Source organism: Alternaria hordeiaustralica (genome assembly GCF_023758085.1).
Source record: "Alternaria hordeiaustralica strain BMP 2776 chromosome Unknown scaffold_10, whole genome shotgun sequence".
Lineage (NCBI taxonomy): Eukaryota > Fungi > Ascomycota > Dothideomycetes > Pleosporales > Pleosporaceae > Alternaria > Alternaria hordeiaustralica.
In genome coordinates this window covers 822018-845697 of record NW_026056782.1, presented here as the reverse complement: position 1 = coordinate 845697, position 23680 = coordinate 822018, and the positions used below count along the sequence as shown (strand labels likewise).

Here is a 23680-nt window from a genome sequence, read left to right as displayed (position 1 = left end):
CTTGCTTCCGAAGATGTTGATCCTTCGTGAGGCAAAGGCTGCAGGGTTCTGTAAAGGCATCTAGATCGTCATCAGGTTCCATGACACCATTGGGGTGGTCAGCTTCGTGGGGCATTGCGTGGAGGAGGGCTCGTCCCCAAACAGGACTACCTGGGTATAGCGTCAAAATCCACCGTCGATGCAACCCATGTCCCCACACCAACTCGAAACTCGGATAATTTTCGTCAAGTCGGGGCCCGACACCACTTGAACACGATATCATGGCAAGATTACTTTCCCTTCATACTTCATCGGCTCGAGCCGGCTCGGGTGAAGGAGCGGCTACGGGAGAAGAAGTAGCAGCGCGTTGGAACTGCAGCGCACCGGTGCAATAAAACACTTAACTTGGCGATTGACATAAAACTGTGTACTTTGATGCAAAGCGCTCGTTCCCACTCCAAACTTCTTGTGCATAACTTTCATTTGTAGAGGGAACGAACAGTAACTCCAATGGCTGTACCCGACGTTGCCAACCTCCAAGCCCGATACGCGCAGGAACGCGACAAGCGACTGCGAGCCGATGGTTTCCAGCAGTACACGACTCTACACAGCGAAGCAGAAGCCCCGCTCGCAGATGACCCATGGGTTGACAAAGGGCAGCAACAGGACGCGGGTCCACTCAAGGACGGCGACAACATCCAGTTCCTCATCATCGGTGCCGGCCACGCAGGTCTGCTAGCTGCAGGACGATTGGTAGAAGCGGGCTTCTCGGCGAAGGGCATCTACCTGGTAGACGTCGCGGGGGGCTTTGGTGGGACATGGTACTGGAACCGATACCCAGGTTTACAATGCGATGTAGAGAGCTACATCTACATGCCTTTCCTCGAGGAAACAGGCTACAAGCCCAAACACAAGTACGCGTCAGGCGATGAGATCCGTCAACACTGCGAACGTGTGGCATCGCACTTTGGACTGCGTGGGCAGTTCTCAACACGGGTGCTCGGCGCGACATGGGACGAAACCAAGCGGCGCTGGGTGGTCCGCATGCGTAGGGAGCACGGCAATGGCGAGGAGATGACCATCTTGACGCAGTTCATCGTTCCAGCCAGTACCATATTTACGGAGCCCAGGATGCCTAAGCTCGACGGTTTCGAGGAGTTGCGCGCCAACATTCCCGTCTTCCACACCGCGCGCTGGGACTTTAGCTGCACCGGTGGCTCGCCGACCGACCCCACGCTTTCGAAACTACAAGGCAAGCGCGTCGGCGTTATTGGCACGGGTGCGACGGCGGTGCAGGTGATACCACAGGTAGCGAAATGGGCCGGCCACACGTATGCCTTCCAGCGCACACCATCGTACTGCGTGCCCCGCCGCCAACAGACCACGGACGAGAGCACATGGGCACAAAACGTGGCAACGGGACCTGGCTGGCAACGCGCTCGCCGGCTCAACTTCGACACCTTCTTCGATGGCGAGAAGCATTCAGAGGATCACCCAGACCTTGTCGCCGATGGCTGGACGCAGTATGCGCGCGGTTTTGCTGGCTTCATTGGAGGGCCACGGTTCGTCACGCCTCAGAATGTAGAAGAGCACGCACGCTCGCTCTACGAGATGGATGTGCCACTGGCAGAACAGGCACGAGAGCATGTGCGAAACAGCGTCACGAAGGACCAAGCCACGGCAGAGCGGCTACAGCCGTGGTATCCCATGTGGTGCAAACGACCGACCTTCCAGGATGGGTACTTTGCCGCGTTCAACCAGCCCAACGTCACGCTTGTAGACACAGATGGTAAAGGCGTGGAGCGGTGCACACCACGAGGCCTCGTCGCCAATGGAGTCGAGTATGAGCTGGACGTGCTCATTCTTGCCACAGGATTCCTGCTGGCGACTGGTGCGAACGCAGCCCCTGCTGAACTCTTCGGCATACCCATTGTAGGCCGTAACGGCCGCCGTCTCAAAGACAAATATGGCTCTGCCGACTTTGCGACGATACACGGTATCGCTACAAACGGCTTCCCCAATTTGCTGTATCCCGGTCTCGGTGGTGGGCCAGGCTCGCCCAACCTCACCGCGGTCTTCGACCTCGAATCCACACATATCGCCAGTATATTGAAGGAGGCTGCGCGAAAGGCTTCGGATCCTACTCAGATGGTCATCGAGCCAACTAAGCAGGCAGAGGATGCGTGGACAGACGACGTTGAGAGGCGAGCGCTGTGGTACTCTGTCGTGCTAGCCTGTACGCCGGGCTACTTCAATCACGAAGGCGCGACGATGCGTATGGCTGGGGGCGACCCCGAGCATCGGCGGCAGGCCATGCGGAGGGTGCTTCATGGAGGAGGAATGGCCATGTACGAGCAGATGATTCGCGATTACGATGCGAAGGGCGACATTGAGGGCTTCGAGGTATCGTGATGTCGCGTTATCGCGGTATTGTAGATAAGAACTGTAGCTTATTAGTATCTTGTACAATTGTCGTATGCGCACTTTTGACTCTCAACGTGTCCATGTGATGAGTACAGCCGCGGGGGTCGCAACAATGGCGTTACATACACAGAGCGCCAACTCGATAAAGCCGGTGTCTCTCTTGAACATTAAATTTGAGGATCCAACGGCAAGAGCGCGTCGTCGACTGAGCTTTGCTGCAGTGCCGGCATCGTCGCGTGGATGGTAATAGGACAGGAGTGGGTTGAGCAAGCCCGCAGCTCCTGATCATTTCTTGGCACCACGAACATGCCACTGACCTCAACCATCGTCGAGTAATCTACAACTACAACGGGATCGTCGGATAAATTAGTCGAAATTGCTGGGCAGCATCGACTGTCTCCATCAACTAACCATTGATGGAAATGGTGACTGGAGTGTGGCGTGTCATCGCCACAGCAAGAGAATCCGTGTCGCTTTGGCCGACAGCTAAGAAGTTTGCCTCGATCCAGTGTTTGGCGGACTATCAGGCTTGATACGTCCGCTTCTGAGAGCAGGCGCAATACGTGCACGCATATTCAGGGTGTGCGCTGTTCAAGTAGAACCCCATTGGGCGATTCCTGGCCATACATACTCAACCCACTTCGTCCAGCCTGCAACTTTAGAAGGATGTTGACTTGATAGGTGGGTGATTGCTTCGACGAACATTGAGGAGAGTATTTGGTAGGTTTACAGTCCACGGTACACATGTTTGGCGGACTTGGACTCCGCCTAGGTACGGAATTGACATCCATGCCGGATCGTATGAGCGGTCAGTTCGTGCACATCTTGAGCAAGAGAGGGTCCGTTGTGGCTACCGTCGTGTCCAATATATACGCTGCTAGCCAATGAGTACATAAAGCGATAGGTTAAGGCCATCATGTGTGATGCTGAGGTCGTATTGACGCAGAGTTGATTGCACAGCTGCAACATCGTGCATCGGATACTCTGTCATGCAGCGAATAACAGGCCACGTTCTTTTCTTAGATAGGGTCTGTATTACTGGATTTGCGAATTGAGTTCAGTTGTTCCGAACGCTGTCGTTGGGATTTGTAAACGGTCTCGCCAAGCTACCTACCTAGGTAGGTACCAGCGGCGGTCGCTCCTACATCGAGCATCGATCTCCTTTGAGTTTCGTACCCTTCACACTCTGAGACACGACGCATGAACAGAGCTCAGACGACCGCCGGACTCTCGCCTTGACCGATCACAGTACCGTTCTCGTTGCGTGACTACATATGTAGACTCGCTGGCCGCTGCTTGAGTGGGTAGGTGGAATCGTTGAGGCGTCAGACGTCGTCCGTGGAGCAGAAAAGAAATACGCATTGGCTAGATAACATGCAGCTAACGCGGCTAATGGTGTAGGAGATCCAAGTCGAAGGCGTTCGATCGGTCCTCTCTCCCCTGAAGTCTCACAATTGCACTACACCTAGTCGAATTAGCGCGACGGGGAAGCACCATGGCTTCCCCGAACTAGACCGTCTTCTCTCACAGTGCAGCAGATATTCCCACCTCACATCTCTTTCTGCATCGCCTTCACACACCGCCAATATCACCGCGAGACGTTTTGACACGAAGCCATCGTAGATAAGGTGTTCATTATGCCCCTCCAACCGCTATACCGATGTTTGCAACATTGCGACAACAATCGACCATTTTTTGCCCGGCCTTGTCGAGCCTTCTATCCCATCACCCGTCGTAACGCCCATGCACTCGTTACCTCGTAAACCGATCGAGACGTATGTCAGACTCCAAACGCCTAACAAAGGGAATAGCCGACACACCCGATCCTATGCTTTCGTTCAACCGTCGCGTACACGATCCGACTATCGTACCGCATCACACCGTCGTACCCAATTTTCCTAGACATGTCTCTCGGTCGAGTCCGAAACGCGGAACGTTCATTCGCATCAGAAAAGAAAACGTGATTGATACAACATGCGTTAAAAGTTATTTTTGGGGAAGCGGTTGGCGAGCGGAAGCGTGGTCTCCTACGGAGGCTTGATGCTGGGGGCATACTCGCCAAATGTGTCCTAAGACAAGGAAATGGGAAAGAATATATAATAAAAAAAGACAAAGAGAAGAGACGACCCAGCTGTGTACGCAAGTGCGAGCGACGCGCAATGTAGGCAGGAAGCCCAACCGGGGATACGACACCAGCCATGCACGATCATGGTGGCAGTGGCAACTGTCTTCATCTGGACTGTGGACAGCACCAATGTCGGCTCCGCCTTTGCCAGCCAGTTATCGTGGAATTATAGGCCGCCTTGGAAAAGCTCGGGGTGTCGGCGTCGCTGGTGCTTGAGCCTGGCATCGGACCTCTGGAACGTCTTGTCACAGACGTGGCAGGTTGACTCCCTGGATTGGCCGCGGTGCTTGTGCCGCTCGTGCCGGTCACGATTAGTCTTTCGCCAGCGCCCTGTGTATTCATTGGAGCAAAAAGAACACTGGATCACATCTGGCCGTGTGGGGTTGGAGGGGATGGGTACTGCGGATACAGTTGGAGGTACTACTCTGTGGCCGTCGTTGCGAGTTGATCTACTAACATCAGTACTGACGTAACTTAGGGGTAGTAGACTAGCGAGACTCACGCCATGCGAGGACGAGTCCGTATTGCAAGACTTGTCTGTCGCGCGGGCTGTGCTACTGCTCGATTCAGAGCCATCTGGAACCTGGCTTGATCTGCGAGGGGATGTGGGTATTGTGAGCCGTTCGGATAATCGACTGGAGCGTTTTGCGGGCCGTTCTCTGGGCGAATAGTGGCTACGCTGGCTCCTCCCCAATCTTGATCCTCGACATCTTCAAACGACATTGAGCTTGTATCGGATGCGTAGCCGTTGCTCCTCGCGATAGCTTGAACCCCAGCTGGATCAAGTACGTCCATCAAATGATTCACTTGTTGGTCCAGATGTTGCCGACGTTCGGCTTGTTGGTAGACTGTGGACCACCGGCCATCTGGTACTTGTCCGAATGCTGCCCTGTAAGGAGACATCGTCTCGTCACCTTGAGTGAGCGCAGGATAGGTTTGCCCAATGTCATCTTGTAAGTTGTAGAGGGGCTGCGTGCCATACGGCCCATGATTTGGTGCAAACGCCAATCCCTGAGAGCGAAGTCCAATTGGCGCAGCATACTCAGTATGTGGGTTGTAGTCGCTGGGCCCGGCGTACATGGTTGATGTCTGGTAGGGACTGCGACGGTAGCCTGGCTCGAACCCCCGAGTGCAATCCGTGTGTTGACCACCGGCAGCATCCCGGGCAGCAACATTCTGGACGCTGGATCCGGATTGGAGGTTGTCCCAGGAAGCTAAAGATTCCGAGTAGTCGAACTGACCAGCATAGAGACTGTCCTGGTAGCTTTCGACATCGCTGCGCTCAACATGCACGTAGCTGCTACCACTCCCGGTCCGGCCCTGATCGGAGTTGGTGGTGTCACTCATGCTGTTGCTTCGGGGACGATCAGCGCTATCACCCGATGTTAGGTGTTGCGGGTACCTGTGTCTTCTTTCCGAATCAGAAAGATCTGGATACGCCATGATAGTGCCTAGGCCAAGTCTGGTTCGAGGCGATGACAGGCCAAAGACTCGTTTTCTCTGGATCGAGGGCGGCGCCTTAGATTTTCTGGTCGAAAGGTTGTCTTCTGAAAGGTCGTGTGGGCAGGCTGGTGATGGATGCACGCAGTTTGGAAAGAGATCGGATCCAGGAAACTGTTTGCAGCGATGAGGATGATGCACCGAGATGGGTCTGGATGGAAAAAGGAGGGTGTTGTACAACTGTCGTCTGGCAAACACTAGCGGGCGCAGGGGTTGTCGATGGAGGACCTGGCTGCGGAAAATCTTCTTACTAGGAATCCGGTTGTCAGCCAAAACGACAATACCAGATCTCTGAGTCGAGGATATGTGATAGCCGAAGGCGATGGGTGTGTCTTGCGCCAGTATGTAATGGTGGTGGTGCTGATGTCCACGGCGGCCAGGCATGCGACGACGAATCGCCGAAGGAACAACAACACTCACAAGGAGGCGGTGCGCGGGAGGTCCCTCCAGCAATTCATCTGAAACGCATCTACACAAAGTTTCAACCGCTCCGCTCCGCCCCGCCCCAGCGACCTTGTCGATGCGACTCGATCGTGACGCTCGATAGCACTGTTTCCGCCAAAGACAAGATCTTTTTTGTTTGCAATGAAGCCTTGGTCTGGATTGCACGTCGCAGGATTGTGACATCGTTTCTGAACCGATCCATGGACTCCTTGAACGTGCGTCGGAGACAGCAAAACTCCGTTGGCTTTTCGACGAAGCGGTGAGCAACCGCTTCGGTCGGCTTCAGTGAGGTCCTCCCTTGGCGCGATACGATAGGCTCCGTCACCCACTAGCTTAAGGGGTGGCAACATCATCCAGGAGAAAAGAGGAGGTCAATGATGAGGTCTGGGTGTGAGGGTGACCATACCTAGGTACCATCCAGCCAGCAGCAGTAGCACGAGGCTGCGTGGTAGTCCTATGTGTCCCATTGTTGTTCTGTATAACGTGTAGACGTTGCCCTTTTCGCTGAGCCGTCGTGATTGGACCTGCGACAGGCCCGCTCCATTGATCCTTGTCTCGACATTGGGATCGCGCTACGGGACGGATAGACTGGAAATCGTGGCGGAGTGCAAGGCAGACTGTAGGCACCATCAGTATCATCTTCGTTAACATGGACAGCGTGAAGCCGTCTTATGAAGTTGCTTTAGGGGTACACTTGGTTGACTTACCATGGTGAGGGGCCAATTCAGCCTAGGAAGGCTGTATTGGGTCCAAGGATAAACGTGCAGGATAGTAACGATCCAGAGCGCTCGATGCGCCACTGACATTCTGCGTGTAGTAGGAGTTCGTGAGTAACTCGAAAGCAGCATCAAGTTCTAAACTGTAGCAGAGACAGACTGCCTTTATCAATCAACCGCTGACCAACTGGCCCCAATATGAAGGGTACCCCTTCGACGCCCCCACCACATGTCACTGGCATGTTGGAGCCTTCCTATATGAGGTCAGCCACCTTGGAGTGGAGGGGCGGGTCCGCGTTCAGCGATAGCTTCATGCGGCGGTTCTGCAACAGCGACTAAAAACACTCGACGCGTCCTCATCTTCAAATGCTTGCGTCCCGAGCGGTATTGGACAGCCACACAGCTTAGTCCAGCTTACATCGATACCTGGCCAATCGTGCGATACTGTTGTGACAGCTATGGCATACAGCCCCCAAACAACTTTGCAGCCTCTACGAAGTGGATGTAGGCTAACGGAGTTATGTAACAACTCGCGCGCGTGGATAGCGCCGTCTTTGCCTAAGCGCCGTTCATACCTCTGTAGAGTGCCAATATCCGGCCACTGTGTGGACATGCTAAGCCACTGTGCATATGTATGCCATCTCAGCGCAGCCCTCACCCCGAACGGTCGCCCACTGATCAAGAAGGTCATCTAGGCCGGCGCGACGGGCTGGACACACGATGGATCTCAGCACGGCTTGACATCGTCTGTTTCCACGAATCCAGCTAGCCGGCACGGCAGCGATTACCAGACATGTGTAGAAGGGACATATTACAAACTCTGAGTGCTGCATAGGCAGGATACATCCGCCGACTGGGGTTGTCTATGCTGCAGAAGCCACCGAACTGATCGGTCGATACGAACACCTGTTCCAACATTGGTCTAGGGGTCTCGCTCTTCTCAGCTGGCTCTAGCGAACACCAATCAATACAACCAACAGTCAGTCAAAGTGCGGGCCGCATTCTTGGTGTATGCCGCGACTATGCCGCAATCTAAGTAGACAGAGGAAAGAAGAGGTATGGCTCGAGACCAAAAACGGCTTTGCGCTGGATGGAGATAGCCCTGGAGCGGATGAGCGGCTAGATGCCCAGGTGAGGCGTAGTTCTAGCCCCACTCATGCACGCCTATCTCTCGACACCATCATCCTTCCAAAGGATGGAGCCGATGCGTAAGAAGGGTGTCGTCTGAATTACGTATCCGTCACTAGGTGATGCTGTTTGCAAATTTTTGCGATGTTGGTACATGCACGGCTCCGGAGGTCTGAGGTCAGTGTCAGTGTGTCGGCATTAGGCGCGCCGCCGGGGCTGGCCCCAACGCGACGGGAAGCTATTGCGAATGGCGTTTGCAATACCGCTGACCCAGTGGGCTGGCATTGCTCATCGTACTTGGTAATTGGACGGAACAGTACGCGAATGCGACCGGGCTGGTGGTTCGTTCTTCAGGGATCGATAGCCTGCTTATGGCCCATAAGTTTGAAGGGAAATCTCACTGCGCCACTGTCTTTGGGGGGTCCGCACTCGATTCTGAAGTGTGTTCGCGAGTAACCTTGGGTATATATATATTGAGGACTGCGCCGCTGTGATTTGGATGGTAATCAAACCCCTGCGTGTGATTATGTGGTGTGCCAAACTCAACAACGCCGTTTCATGACCCCGAATTGCGTAGACACCAGCGAAAACTCAAGATCAGGGTGAGAATTCTCACCGCCGGTTACATCCTCTCAAGAATGGCTCCATGACATCAGCTGGAACGGTTTCGGTAAACTTCCTAAGACTAAAGAGATCAAAAACTGTGAACAAAGAGTGAGTTGTCAAAGATCGCTGCAAACGTCAGAAGCCCCTTGCGCAAGGAGCAACCCTCCGCAGCCACAGAGAATCTACGCGGAGCGGTGATAGTTGCCGCGGGCCGCTCGATCTGTTCACCTCGCAACTGCCGTACTCGGGACTGACTGCAATTGGGATGATAACGTTGCGTTCGAGTTGTGAGCCCAAGGGCTTGCTCGATCCAAAGCGAACTGCATGTGCCACGAGTGCCGTACTCGGCACTAGCTGCGCGACTGGAACGATGGCGCTGTGTACGAGTCGTGGGGTCGAAGGGCTTACTTGATTGACAGCGAACTGCATGTGCTTGAACGAGAAGATCTGGAAAAGCATCAAATCACAGTGCGAAGATGAATTCTGCACTCCGCGGAGGAACAGGGGCGAACCTATGGCCAGTCATAGACGGTGTCGATGTGATGTGATTTGAAGCGCGCTTCCATAAGCGAACATTTACAACTCCGAGTCCAGTACTTGATACTTCTACTATCATCGTCATGTCTTTCCATTAAGGTGACTGGAAATGGGTTTACTGGGCGGCGAAGTAGCGGCTGTGCTGACCACCATCGAATCTACGCCCGTCGGGCAGTAAGCACAGTCATGAAGGCCACAATAGCATATGTGACTGTGATAGGATCGACTCTAGATATTTGTGTAGTTCTGATTTGCTCCGCCTCATCCAGACGCAACGATCTTACTCACTCTGGACCGGAGAGTCAGAATTAGGCAAGACTGACCACGATGCCCGATTTCTGTGATGCAGCCGTCTGCTATCTAGAGCCAATATGTGTAGATGTGGTTGATTGATTGCCTTGCATTGGATGTAGTGAGTGGAGTCGCTTGCGACAAGGGATGTTCCTTCGTCATGGCGCATTGAGTCCAGTGTCCAGACTATCGACCTCTGTCGAACTTACGCCCCGTCGAGGCGTGCCGCACTCTTGCAGGTTGATGTAACTTCCTGTGTAATCTGCAAGACTAGCGATTAGGGAACGGGGCCGAGAAAGGGTATGATCAGACAAAACGCATGCAGTCGTCTTCGCGGCCTGGAGAAGGGTGTGTAGTTATAGTCCATGCTTACCCCGATCTGAGACAGTCAATCCCTTTGTTCTCCTGCATTGATCGGTCTCAAAGCTTCTCCACATATCTGACACGCTTGACATCTTTGCGAAAAGATGAAGTGCTTCCAACGTGCCGGGCCACGACCCATGATTGCCAACGATAATAAGCACTGGGACGAAAACAGTGAGCGACGTGCTTACAATGATCGCATCAGTCGTATGCGGAAGATCGAGTACCCAATGCTTGAAGGTATGCTCAGACATAATACATCTTTCACATGTCACTGACGGCACCTAGATCTGACGTACCTCGATCATGGCGGCACGACGCTCGCACCCAAGTCTTTACTCAAGTCCTTCTGCGACGAGATGCAAAGCACTCTCCTCGCCAATCCTCACTCCGATTCATCCAATCCGAGTGTGACTGCCGTCATGGTAGAGCAAACCCGGCTTGCTGTCTTGAGGATGTTCAACGCCGACCCCGTTCACTTTGATGTCGTCTTCACCGCTAATGCCACCGGTGCCATCAAATTGGTGACAGAAGGGTTCTCTGGATACGAGAAAGGATTCGATTACTGTTATCATCGTAACAGCCATACAAGTCTGGTTGGTGTCCGAGAGCTGGCCAATCGTAGCCACTGTTTCGCATCCAATGAGGAGACAGAAGACTGGCTCGCCGGAGCGAACGACTCTTCCTTCGAAGGTCCTCTTGAGGGGAGACCATTGTTGTTTGCGTATCCAGCGCAGTCGTAGGTGACCTTGCACTTGATGGAAGAAGAGTTGGCACTGACGTTATTATCCATAGGAACATGAACGGCGAGCGCCTTCCGCTGGATTGGACAGGCAAGCTACGCTTGTCGTTGCATCATCCGAACTCTTACTCTCTGCTTGACGTAGCAGCCTTGGTATCCACGACCCCAATCGACTTGAGCAACCATCTCTTCGCCCCCGACTTCATCTCCTTATCCTTCTACAAAATCTTTGGGTTCCCGGATCTCGGTGCTCTGATCGTCCGGAAGGCGGCTGGCCATGTGTTCGATAACCGGAAGTACTTCGGCGGCGGCACGACAGAGATGACAACTTGCCTTGGAGAATCATGGGTAGCCCGCAAGGACTCTAGCCTCCATGCACGGTTAGAGGACGGGACGATCGCTTTCCGGAATATTCTTGCTCTGAAGTGTGCTATAACGACTCATCGCGCGTTGTTCGGCGGGCTTGAACAAGTCTCGACACACGCTAGGTGGCTTGCTAGCATCCTTCACGATCGTTTAACGAGCATGATGCACTACAATGGTGCACCAGTATGCCAAGTATACAAGTCGATAGACTCTGACTATCAAGATTCGCAAAGACAAGGGCCGACGATAGCTTTCAACGTACAGAGAAGCAATGGCGCATACATCGGCCCGTGGCACGTTGGAGCGTTCCTCAGGGCGAGTAGGATCCACGTTCGTACGGGCAACGTGTGCAATCCTGCAGGTATGGCATGTGCGCTGGGTGTAGAGGCTAGATGGATACGAGGAGCGTTCGACGCAGGTCTTCGATGCAATACGGAAGCTGATGTTGTGGATGGGGTGCCTTTTGGAATAGTCAGGGTGACCCTCGGGGCCATGAGTACCTTGGAAGATGTTGAAACGCTCGTGAGTTGTCTTTCGCGGAACGTCGTAGAACGCCAGGGCCCCCACCAAGAGGCTGCGCATGTTCGTGACAAGAGCAAGGAATGGGTAGAGGAGTCAAGAAGTCCCTCCGCTGTCTCGGAGATGACTACAACCCGGATTGACCCCCCTTTCCTAGGTCATGGGGAGCGAACGACCACATTGAAGACCCCGGGGAGCTTGATTTCGTGGCTGAGGAGGAGGAAAAGGTTGTATCCGCGCTTTCATGGGAGAAGGCACATTGGTTGAAAGGTAGTCGGTGAAGAGCATATGTTTTCGGTGGTGTTTCGCGCCTAATCCTTAGCTCAGCTATTAAATAACGACGTCATGATATTCCCTTCGCACTGGTCTCCTACCTAGATACTCGTCCCTTTGTTGATCTCCACATCATTCATATACATTCGGACAATTTGTCGTGATTGGTTCGGCGTGGGACTTTTGATGAAATTGGGATGAACAGCAACGATCGCGGAGAGCCGCCGTATCCTGCCCATGTGGCACGTGACTGGGATGGGGAGGCTAGTCCGCAAACAGCTTAGCGTGATTTCTGTATCCAGCCAGCCTCCACAGGCGAGCTGAATGCACCCGCATGCGCGAACGCGATACACAATCGGCAGATGCATGAGGTTTGCAGTGCACATGTGGTAGACAGAAATCATATGCTTCTCGAAGCGGGCGCAATCCCGGAGGAGCGCTTGTGGACAGTGGACATGCGTTGTGGCTGCTTTACTTCCAGAGCTAGATAAAGCCCGCGCGAGCTGCAGATGTCTGGTGGTTTGACGCCACAATACTGAATAAAATGCAGGTATGTCTTGGCCTGACAGACATGCTAATCAGGTGCGGCCCATTTCGCCGTCACCTTGAGACTCTCAGTCCCGAAAAGCCTGCATTTCTAAAGTAGTGGACAGCTCAAATCACAAGCGCAAGCGCTGCGAGCTCCCTGAGCCTCACTGTCAATGAGCGCTCAGCTGTCAGATCTTCTACTGAAGTCACAATCAAAAGGTGGGGAATCACAAATTGTCTAAAGTGACCTCGGGAGTGTGGCGATTGGAACTTGACTGGCCATGCAGCTGTGTAGCCATGCAACCACTCGCTACATATTGAGCGCTAGTCCCAAACCACAGCAACCACTACGGATGGTGCACTCATTAGATGAGCATCAGAAGCCCCGCACTTCGATCGAGATATCGGCTGTTCCTGGGTGTTTACGAACATCCCTGGCTGACCTGCGAACTCCTTGCCTTGCACTAACACTTGGCCAGAACGGAAGCGGCTCTGCTATTGACAGGCGATTGGCTCATCCATCCCGAGGGCATAGTGTCGCATGTTTTCGTTGGCCGTAGCGATTGCATCGGTGGCTATCAGCGGCAATGTGGTCATGTACGCATGGGCGTTTTGTATCTCTGGTTCTTAGGCCTACTGAAGACCGTCAGGCCCAAGAACGCGGCTTGTCAATACATCCACAAGGTTTGATATTCGACGGGGCAGCAATCCAAATTTTGCTTCGAATGTAGAGCGAGGATTTCCGATGGCGCTTCCCCAAGTAGCTATCGATGCTGTCGGCAGTGGCGAGCCTTGAGGCTCTGCGGTAGCCCACACAGCACGCTCGACTTCAATGGTAATACTGGCTTCCAGGAGGTTGATAAGAATAAGATATGAGATATGTTTACCATTTCGCCATGCCGCATCTCGCTAGCCGTGTGCGTGTGTGTGGAATATTGACGGTTATGTGTCTTTGTGCAGTTACCGAAAGGGTTGCGACCTGCAAGTCCGCATCCGCCATGCAGATGTTGAGAGCTGAAGGCGTCCATAGGAATCAAGCCATAGGCAAGACCGCTTACGCAGTCAATCTGGTATAAGCGCAGCTGCTCTTCCAAATCCTGTCGTACTCCCGAATGGAGTCTGTTCACCTCGGATCCTTTTCATCGTTAAGAGGCGTGCTCGCCAGTGCCACGTCTTCCACTTGCGACCGCCGCTCGCTATTCACCGGAACGATCCTGTCGTCAGCCTATGTATGCAATCAAAGGCGGCTCGCGACTCAGTCGTCTGCCATGGGGTTCCTGGCACTCGCTTTACCCGCTTTACCTGCGCAAACAGCAACAGGCTCATGGGTGACGACGGGGTATGCCTCGCGCTCAGCCACGACCGTCGATTGCAGTACCGTAGACGGTTCCGGGTGTGGGCGATGTCGCTGAGGCATGCCAACATCCTAGGTCCAAAATTGCGTCCATTCGTGAGTTTGTCTGCTGCTAGTTGACGTGTGAGGGATTCAAAGCGCGTGTATCTGTGCTGACGCGTGACATCAGTGGCCAGGCAGGCACCAGGCCCTGTCGAAAGCTGGCCTCGTTACTGTGGTCGACTTTCCACCGCTGACGCGGACGCATCACGACTGAAGCCATACAGTCTGGAGTGTCTTCCGAGTCCCTCCACGCGCTCATCTTACGTTCTCAATCCATTGGAAGAGGGTCGAACCGCACGCAGTCTCCGCTCTCCGACATTGTTTGGCAACAACAGGACGCCTAGGGCCATCTCGTTGACCTTTTCCTTCGCACGTGTCTGCACAGCCCACGTCGATGCTGGTCCGCTTGCTGCCACCAAAGAAAAAGTGAGGCAACGACCAAAATTGTCCTTGGTACCACAATCGACGTGATAACGATGCAAATGTCGTCAGATGCTACTGTCAAGCTGGAGGCATCCTCTTTACGCTAGTATCCCCCGTTGATTTCGCGGCGATAGCGATCAGTTCGTCACCCCATGCCTCCAAGACACATTGTAGTCGATGCTTATCCTACATTAGAACCCCCCTCTTTTAAGACCAAGTCACCGACGTTACTGATCTTGTTTCGAAGTCGCCAGCCTCGTCAACGACGCCTAGCGCAGTTCGCCCTCGCGTGCCGCCCTCCTGCTCATACCATCGGGTCCCTTCGTCGTCACGTCGTCCAAGCCTTCCAAAGGATCTCTGGCCAACCACAAACTTAACTGACAACGCTCTGAAGAACGGAGCTGTGGTCTAGCATACAAGATGACATCGGACTGGCCGAAACGCTCGAGTATTTTCAATACTGAGACGAGCGTTTTTGACACGAGAGGCGGATCAGGCGGGCCGCCGGCAGGATACCCGATGATAGTAGACCAAAGGCATGATCGATCAACGCCAGGATACATAAGTGCCATGGACGGTTCCGGAAGCTTTGGGCCAAGATCAATGGTGTCAAGCCCAGAGGCCTTTCAGAGCGTGGGCGATCAAGGCATGGTACAAGGGTGGCAGTGTGACAACCATATGTACGATGTCAGTTCTCTGGGCTGGAACCACGCTGAAAACCCGAACTTCACGGTCTCTATGCGGGCCGACACGAAAGATCAGACTTCGCCAACACAGCCAGCGATGGGATACGATGATCACAACCCTTATGTGGAAGATTGCTCTCCAAATGGACTGTGGAACGAGTCAATACAGTCCGACTCTCGATTGTTCCCTCAGCATAGACGTAACGCGGTACCATACATCAGCATCGACTCGCCGACAGGCGAAAGTAGAGTGGCCGATTCCAGAAACGCAGGCGCTTCGACATCATACTCCCATGCAACAGTGACCACGCCAACCTCGTCATGGAATCGTATCACAAGACATGGAGTAGATGTGGAATCGGGTTCGTATCTGTCTCCGAGGGGTCGCGACCAGGCTCCCTCGTCTCGACGGAGCTCAACCATTTCGATGGCGTCCGCGCCAGGACGGCTATCCGGGAGAACATTCGGTCATATAGTAACATCTGTAGAGGGTCGCGACTGGCCGCCTTACAGTGCATTCTCCAAGTAAGTAGATATGCACCGCAAGCCAAGAGATAAACGCTTAACTTGGTGCAGCACGTCGGACTCGCAGGAAGTTCAGCAATCCCGGTACGACTGCTCTATGAGCCCATTAGCAACAAACATGGGTCGTGACCCCTTAACACAAGATGAAAATCGCCTATACTGCCCTGAACGTGGCTGCCGTGCCAGATTCCAAGGGACATACGCGAAGGGAAGTCTTGCACGCCACCGGCGTTTGAAGCATGGTAGCTACCAGCATGAGGAGGGTCGGGAATATGTTTGTGAAGAGCCTGGATGTTCGAAGAGCTACAAACGCCAAGATGCACGCTTGAAGCATTATCGCAAGGCCCATCGCCACCTTGCCCCTGGCCCAGCGTTATCGCGTACGAAGTATCGATCGATGTGATTGTGCTGTGGCATGGGCACCAAGCTCTTTACATTTATCGTCAAGGTCGTTGAGCTGATGTCGGATCAGTCGTTGCGTCAAAATGCCCTCGATGAACGGAATCGATTTGGAGGAGCTGTCCTCGGCCACCTATGTCCGCACATTCTTCTCATTATTTTCTTATCTTCTTGTTGTGATGTACCATCTTCGTGGAAATTCTTGTATCGCTTGGAAATATCATCGTGCTACGAGTCCAGTCGGGCTGTTGGCACACCAAAAACATCTTAGGAGTTTGGCGTAAAGGGTTCATACGTTAAGGCGGGGTCGAAGACGCGGGTAGCTCGACAAGGTGTCAGCAGGGACGTGAATGCTTCGAAAGACGTCCGGCGTGTCGTCGTTATGGGTACCTTGAGCGCGAAGGTCCTGGCAAAAGGTGATTAGAAGAGAGGGCCTCGAGAGGTTGGGGCAAGAAGGCTCGCCCGCCAGGCAGCCGCTTGAATTTAGTGGACCAGCTTGCACACCACAGCATCTCCGGGTACTCGTACGTCGCATCGATTTCCCAAAACCTGGCAGAGAGCCTCGCTGCCGTTTGAGCTCACCAGTCGCCTACTTGAGGCTTTGCCTCATTCAGTACCAGAGAGCAGCGACACCTTGCATACGATGAGCGGTGCGGTGCTGGCTTGCTTCACGATCGTGCGAAATTGCCGCCACTTGCCGCTTGGACAAGGGACGTTGAACAGCCTCGGGAGCACTGTATACGATGCGACCAGGCGGTATAAGCTGTCTTGATTCGACCATCCAACAGCCCTCTCAGAGCGCAGAAAGAAAGTTTGCCGGGATATGTGTTGGGTGGTTTGGGAGAGAAAAGAGCAGGTGTGATTAGGAGAAGAAGCACGCCCGGACGAGGAAGCACGAGCACCCGTAGAAAGTCGTGCTGCGCATGTCATTACCCCTATCACCTCATACCTACGCGTTTGGCTCGTTGCAACAGGGATATGACGTCCACTACACGTGTAGTAGTAGTAATGCGCAGCTTTTTCCGTCTGCAGCGGTGTCAGCTCGGACTCGAACATCCTGAGATCAGCTGCGTTGCGAGCTTGCTAGGTACGTTGCTGATGAGCCACATCAGCTAGAGCGTCATTCACGCGATGACACATGGCCATGCGCGTTGGCAGCATTGCATGATACTGTGACTCTATCTTGAAGGCGCGAATACGAAATCGGCTTCGTGCAGTCAAATCAAATCGGTGTGGCCCAGGTGTGCTCGCTCGTCTGTGGGCTCCATGGCACGCATGCGCTTTCCGGCATCAGCGCCCAGTCATTACCATTACTACCCAAACAACGACAGGCGCACAGCAGGAGCCACTGATGCTTCGTGACTTTCTCTAGTCTTGGAGATATACTCGCCTGTCGTTGCGAGTCTAGTTCCACAGCACAGCCGCCGTTGCTTGACGCGTTCCTGCGCCTTTCAAAGCGCCAAGGCCTCGGAACATCCGACAGGTCCACGGGTCGCCACAGAAATTGGGGCGGATCCTCGAACCGTCTCTGCAACACCAACAAAACTTACAACACCAGCTGTCGCATTCCGGGATACCAACAGGGTTTATCAGCGAAGATGTATCTCAGGCTCGTACGAAATTGCGAGCGAGTTGAGTGCCACGCATGCGATCTGAAAAGGTTGGCGCACTCCAGTCACTCCACTTGTTCCAGTCATCAGATCTTCCATCATGGCTATACAGTATGCCTCTTCCTAGGTGTCATGCGTCCTATTAGCTCATGCAGGAACGCTTTTGAGCTTCGGGATTGCGATACCAGTGATCTGGTTCGGTGCTGGCGCAAAGTACCCATAACCCGTTGCCCCGGCCGAAACACCTCGTTATTGCCTCACCTGCATGACGCCTATCTAGTGAACATCGCCTCGTGGAGACACGCTCCAATCAGTGCGCCAAGGATGTCCTCGAGTTCCTGATGTGCACCGTCCCGAGCCAAGATCCAAGATGGTGACAACGAACCGTCTACCACCTCAACGATTTATAGCCGCCATTAGGAAATGTTAACTTGATCTCATCTTCTGCTACGGGAAGCATAAACTGCTGAGTCGATTTCAGTAGAATCAAACGCCTTGGCAGAGTAGACTAGGAGTACGTTCTATGCTCATGGCAGTAAAGACTGGGATCGGGGGGATAACGGGGATCACGGTATCCAATGTTCTCAGGTCGATCGGAAGCACTGCATATTGCGTTGGCCGCAAACAGCGATCAGGCGCCAGATGTCGGGTGCTCACAGTAACACGACGTTTTTAATCTGCCTGAAGATCGAAAGGGGCGTTGATTGGGCTGTCACGTCAATGAAGCGAACTCTCAGCGTCCTGTATCGGTAAGCTAGATGCTGTGAACTTTCACGGGGCTGAGAGGTGTAGGACAACTGAACACCATAGGATGGAATTATGAGCCGTCGCCATACGAATCTTTGCTCCAAATAGGTGCGGTCTTGATGCAGTAACAGCATAACCTTGCAGCTCAAAGCTACCAGTCGTTGCCTGGACATACTATAGTAAGGCTGCTGGAATGACTGGATTGATACCCAAGCATCGGGGATTTGTTGTAAGGCGACGATTTATCGATTGGGCACCAAGATAACTCGGGTTGCAATCGACATGAAGCACTGTCTTGAACGGAAGTGACATGCAATGTACATGTGGTGCTATGAAGATCACAATGTAGAATCGGCGGGTGTGTTAGCGTGATCTCTTCAACTTTCAGAGAGACGCGACAAGTCATTGTTTCTTTGAACTCAGGATTCGCACTCTAAAAGTCTGAGAACTCACTCTCGATCCACTGATCATAGGCTCAGAAGGACTACAACGCCACGCATATGCAGGGATGCAACCATTACAGATACTAACGTCACCTGCATGCTAGCACCAAACCTCACACACATGGGTGCAAAATTGTTGAAAGAGATATCTGAAGACACTCATTGCACAATTCTCTCTTTCTCGAACTCAGTGGCGTAAAATATTTCGGCGTGGCCGACTCACGTTCACGATGCCGAGTCTAAGATCCAGCTGCGCCTCACACCCCCTGCAGGTCGATGTGGCGTTCGTTCAGATCAACGTTACCATCACTGTCGTATCTAGGGGCTTGAAAATCTCGATTCCGCCTCTTTAGTATCGGAAAACGCGAAATGATTCTACCTTGACATGAAAAAGTTACAGTTTAGGAATGTGGCCACGCGCTTGGATCTTACGCCATCGCATCAGCACACAATATGTCAGCTCGGTAGAATGGTATGGAATATCCGTAGTCATATGAGCGGACTTCAGCTGAACTGGTTTCTAGCATTCAATCACATACATCCAAATGATATCTAGTCCGTCGCCCCTGTACAAATGAAAGAACCCGGCCCAACCAACCCAGCTCGGTCAACCAAGACCTTGGAGGCGATCGTAGGTACCCACAAACCCACCACAGCCTGCGCATACACCATATATGCCTGAACTGGTGGCAATCCTCTTGTCTAGCACCATCCTTTCTAGAGTGCCAGCCCCACAGCTCTGACTCACGCGAGTCCAGCCGGTGATTTCAAGGCAACGACCATCTCGACTCCATTGGATGCCAGTCGCTGTAGACGGGGGAGAAGACGAACCACTAGAGAGCGATAGAGCCAATGAGGATTGGAAAGTCTCGAGGCGTCCCATAGCTGACGAGCCCATATTAGGCTGACCGGGCGAGATGCTACGCCGTCGTAGGCACCGAACTCGAATGGGAGGAATCGTCCCTATATATGAAGCAGTCTGTCATTACAGGCATCGGACTCACATGGGTGAGTTCGCTAACCTCTACTTGAAACTTGCTACAGGCCTGGGGGCAAAAGCAACAGCAAGTCAGCCAACTTTCGTGAGGAAGCTGCCCGGCTTCTTGAACATGTCCCTCGCCTCACTCGGAGTGATCGACACTCCCGAGGTCTACTCTTATCTTGTCGAACATCGAACCACGAAGATCTAGAAGGCATGCGTGTAGCCACGCCTTGTGTTCCGAAACGCAGCTGCCCGTCCACGACTTCCCGGTGCACGGTGTCATCTCGGTAGCTGCCCGAAGGGTCGGGCGTTCTTGCGCGACGGGCTCCCAATCGCCCGAGACGTCGGTAGGTGGCCTTGTCTAGACGACCAGCGCATCCGGTCATCAACATGGAGCTAGTCGCATGTCGTTGGCTAGGTCGGGGAGAGACGTGTTGGCTGTGGAAGATTCAAAGTTTGGTTGACGCCGGCTTCCAAGGTCCTCCCGGGCTCCTTGAGTCACGTAGTGCGACGCGGGCCTTGACCCCTTCGACTCCACTCCCATATCCTCAACCATCTTTCATCGACACCGTCGCTATTTCCAGACGCGCATAGTCCCCCGGGACTTCCTCTTTGTTCTCATGCACCATCGCGGCGAGGCAGTTGCCTGGAGGACGACACGTGGTCGGCCTAGTCAAGCGATGGAGGAGGATCACTCCACTCCGCCGCCGCCGCCGCCGGCATGACGTCCCCAACGACAACTCCTCAAGACATGCAACAACACCAAGACTTTCCATCGCAAACGTATCCCGAATAATAATGAGAGGATAAAACAAAAGAGAGGGGCTCATACAAGAAACGAATGTGTGTACATTTGGTTTGCAGATTGCGTCAACGTTATGGAGACATACGAGATGGCACGAACGGAGCGTGCTGAGTATGGTGAGGGTGTGCGATAACTTGAAACATGTAACAAAAGCGTAGCGCTGCGTTTATTGAGGGCAACCGTTACCCTTCGCCGAACCGATTGCCAAAAGAGAGAAACCAGATCATTACAATAGTGGAAAAGAGATAGTCTTGGTGTCGCTGCTGCTTGCGAGGACATTTTGGGCCCGGGTCATAGGCTCTTCTTCTGAAGAGCTGTTCAGGTGGCCCAACTCGACATATTACTAAGGTCGTCCTCCTGGTTCCTGCGCGTGGGTCTCGAAGCGGAGGAACGACGAACAAGCGGACTATCGGCAGCAAGATCAGGATGATATTTCCTGTAATGCTTGAGCCGAGCATCCTGTCGCCTGAACTCCTTGGCACACGTGTCGTCCCCGCACACATACCGGCTGCCCGTTCCATGGACTAACCTCCGATGTCTTCCGAGGTTGCCTCTTGAATACAGACCGGTGAACGCCTGCCTGCAGTCCACGACTTCACAGTACATTATCTCCGGGGTGTGGGTCGGAGGAGGACCCGCTGAGGACGCGTTGGACACAGAAGAGCGCGTGGAATGAGATCTTTGCATTGGAACGTCCAACCCAAATTCCCACTGAGAAGAGCCTTGCGTGGTTGAAGGGGTTTCTAAAGGAGTCGCAGACCTCTCAATATCAATGTGGATAGAGAGAGGGTATTGGGGCAGGTAATAAGGTGGGATCTGGTCGGCATTTGCATATCGTGGGTAATCCGCAACTGGACGCTCAGTGACGACGCTGTCCTCCATGTTTTCACTGACATGGTCTGTTGTCGAATGCGTCGTGTCGGGTACTTCTTCCAATCCGGGTCCTGGCGCTCCTTCAAGAAAATTTGGCTCGTGGTTCACATCGAGTGGGTGGTAGATTGACCATGGCTCCTGTTGGAGGTTTGCGTTGAAGGGTGTCGTGTCGAATTGCCTAGGACCAAGCGGGTAAGGAAACGCGCCGCCCTGTTCGAGAGGATATCTTTGATCGACATGCCAATCACCCGGGGCACCAAATGGGTTCATCTGGTAGTTCGGCACATCTTGAACAGTTACTGAGTTTGGGTATCGTTCGTTCCATGACTGACCCTGCTGTGGACTCCTTTCCGGCTGCGGCCACATTTGTGGCTGGTACTGTCCTAAGATAGCAGGATCCATTGAAGATAAAGCCGGCTGGTAGGAGGGCTGCAGATTGTAGGACTGGAGAGGCAAGTCGGCGAGGTTGTCTTCGAGTGCAAAACCATTACTACCAGCGTGTAGATCCAAGCATTGCTCGTCATCGTCGACGTCTGGATATCCATGATAAGGCCGCCTCGCATACGAAGAACGCCGATACTGCTCGTGTGAACCCATCTTATCTCCGACTTTCGTCAAGATGGTGATGTCAAGAGGAAGTTGTCACAGTACGTTCTGAGATCTGCCTGAGGGGTCGTTTCGCGGTGTTCGATGTATGCCAACAAGGATTGACGGGTTGCGATGCGGTTTGGGGGCCGGTACAATTGCCAAGCCGCTTACTTGAGGTCGCAGGGTGCGCGGAGAAGACACCAGTCCGATGAACGGATGGAGATGGAAAGATAAGGGGGCGACGAAGTACCGAGCCCGTCCAATGATGTCGATGTCTTAACGCCAGGTCGAGAGCCTCGTTCGCTTCACGTCGTGTGGTCGTTAGGTCTGCACACGGCAGTGATGGGCACGGATTTGAGTTGTCCACTAAAGAAGAGGTATAGAAGAAGGTGTGTGGTTGTTATCTGTTGGCCTCGCTGCGTCGGAGCCGTCGTCGTTGAAGCTGATGAGCCCGAAGTTGACGAGCCAGTAGAGGTGCAGTGGGAAGGCCCTTCGTGATACGGCCGGTCTTTCGAAGAGCTTTGCTTGTTGAGGTTCTGTTCCTTAAGCCCAAGACTCCGCTCGGCAACGGTGTGGTCGCTCGTTGCTTGCAGCAACCTTTGTTTTGGACTCGAGGACGATCGGCAGGTATGGGAAGCGAAGTGCGTGGACTTGCAGTTGACCGAAGGCTTGCAAGAGGAGGAGGTCAAGAGGAGGCGTGGCGGTCGTATATGGAGGGGGCATACGGATGATATGTGCTCGGATCTTATTCCTGCTGGAGGACTACCGTACGACGATCGGACACACTATGCAGTTAGCCAAGACGTACATCAAGCCGAGTCATGAATAGGTACGTCGGCACTATGGACAACGCAAAACGTCTCTAGTGGAACGAAACAGTCCTTCTGAGGTTTGGCGTGGCTCTGCGACAACATGGATATGGCCAGAGTCTAAGATGTGGGCCCGACGTCCGCTGTCAGTTGTATGCCTGTTTGCCTGTTTCGACAAGGAAGGATGGCGAGTGGCGCTAGCTTCTGGAATGCTCGGTAGCTACCCCTGGTGCTTTCAGCGAGATTGCCCAATCCATTGCGACAAGTCGAGCAACCACAGTGACGTGGTGATGAGTGGTCGTGAGGCCCGGAGCCTTGCCCTTCGCATCGGATTTGACCGGCGCCTTCCGCACCAGGGCGCCTTCAACAGTCATGTGTGTAGGGCACATGTACCAGATTGAGGATGATAAAAGCAGCGACAGCAGGGCTGTTGACGTACGCAAAGGCCCGCAGCGAGGCCGACTGCTAGGTTGAACCGGACGGCGCGAGAGACTGGATTCACAACGTCGGGCCCCAGGCTTTTTGATCCGCGTAGATTTTCAGACGTCATCCAGCGCCAATATGGGGAAGGGTGCGAGGGTGCATGCATGGCTTGCAGCGGCTCATCATCGCGTCTCTACGCACCCCTCGGCGCGGCACTTGAATCAGCGTTTTGTACGGGCCTCTACATGCCAGAGTATCGACTGGCGCTCTCGATGGATCAAAACAAAAGCCGAACTGCAATCACTACACAAGTTGTTCTATGCTGGCGACGTAATAGATTCGCTACTGCCCCGGGAGCTGGCTTTTGAGCGGGACGATTTGCATACGAGTCTCAAAATTGACTGTGGATACCAGCTGCAAGCGCTGTGGC

The 23680-nt window shown here is 53.5% G+C and overlaps 3 protein-coding genes across 3 annotated transcripts; 2 read left to right on the top strand and 1 right to left on the bottom strand.

Annotated features, from left to right (window-relative positions):
• Positions 1 to 489: 489 nt before the first annotated feature.
• On the top strand, positions 490 to 2391 carry J4E84_005861 (uncharacterized protein; the record flags this gene model as incomplete). Its single annotated transcript, XM_049388453.1, has 1 exon — positions 490 to 2391. One exon carries the CDS (start codon positions 490 to 492, stop codon positions 2389 to 2391), a length of 1902 nt encoding a protein of 633 aa, XP_049243998.1.
• A 2635-nt stretch (positions 2392 to 5026) lies between these two features.
• Positions 5027 to 5875, bottom strand: J4E84_005860 (uncharacterized protein; the record flags this gene model as incomplete). Its single annotated transcript, XM_049388452.1, has 1 exon — positions 5027 to 5875. One exon carries the CDS (start codon positions 5873 to 5875, stop codon positions 5027 to 5029), a length of 849 nt encoding a protein of 282 aa, XP_049243997.1.
• Positions 5876 to 10250: 4375 nt separating this feature from the next.
• J4E84_005859 (uncharacterized protein) lies at positions 10251 to 10856 on the top strand (the record flags this gene model as incomplete). Its single annotated transcript, XM_049388451.1, has 2 exons — positions 10251 to 10353; positions 10402 to 10856. 2 exons carry the CDS (start codon positions 10251 to 10253, stop codon positions 10854 to 10856), a joined length of 558 nt encoding a protein of 185 aa, XP_049243996.1.
• Between the last annotated feature and the right edge of the window lie 12824 nt (positions 10857 to 23680).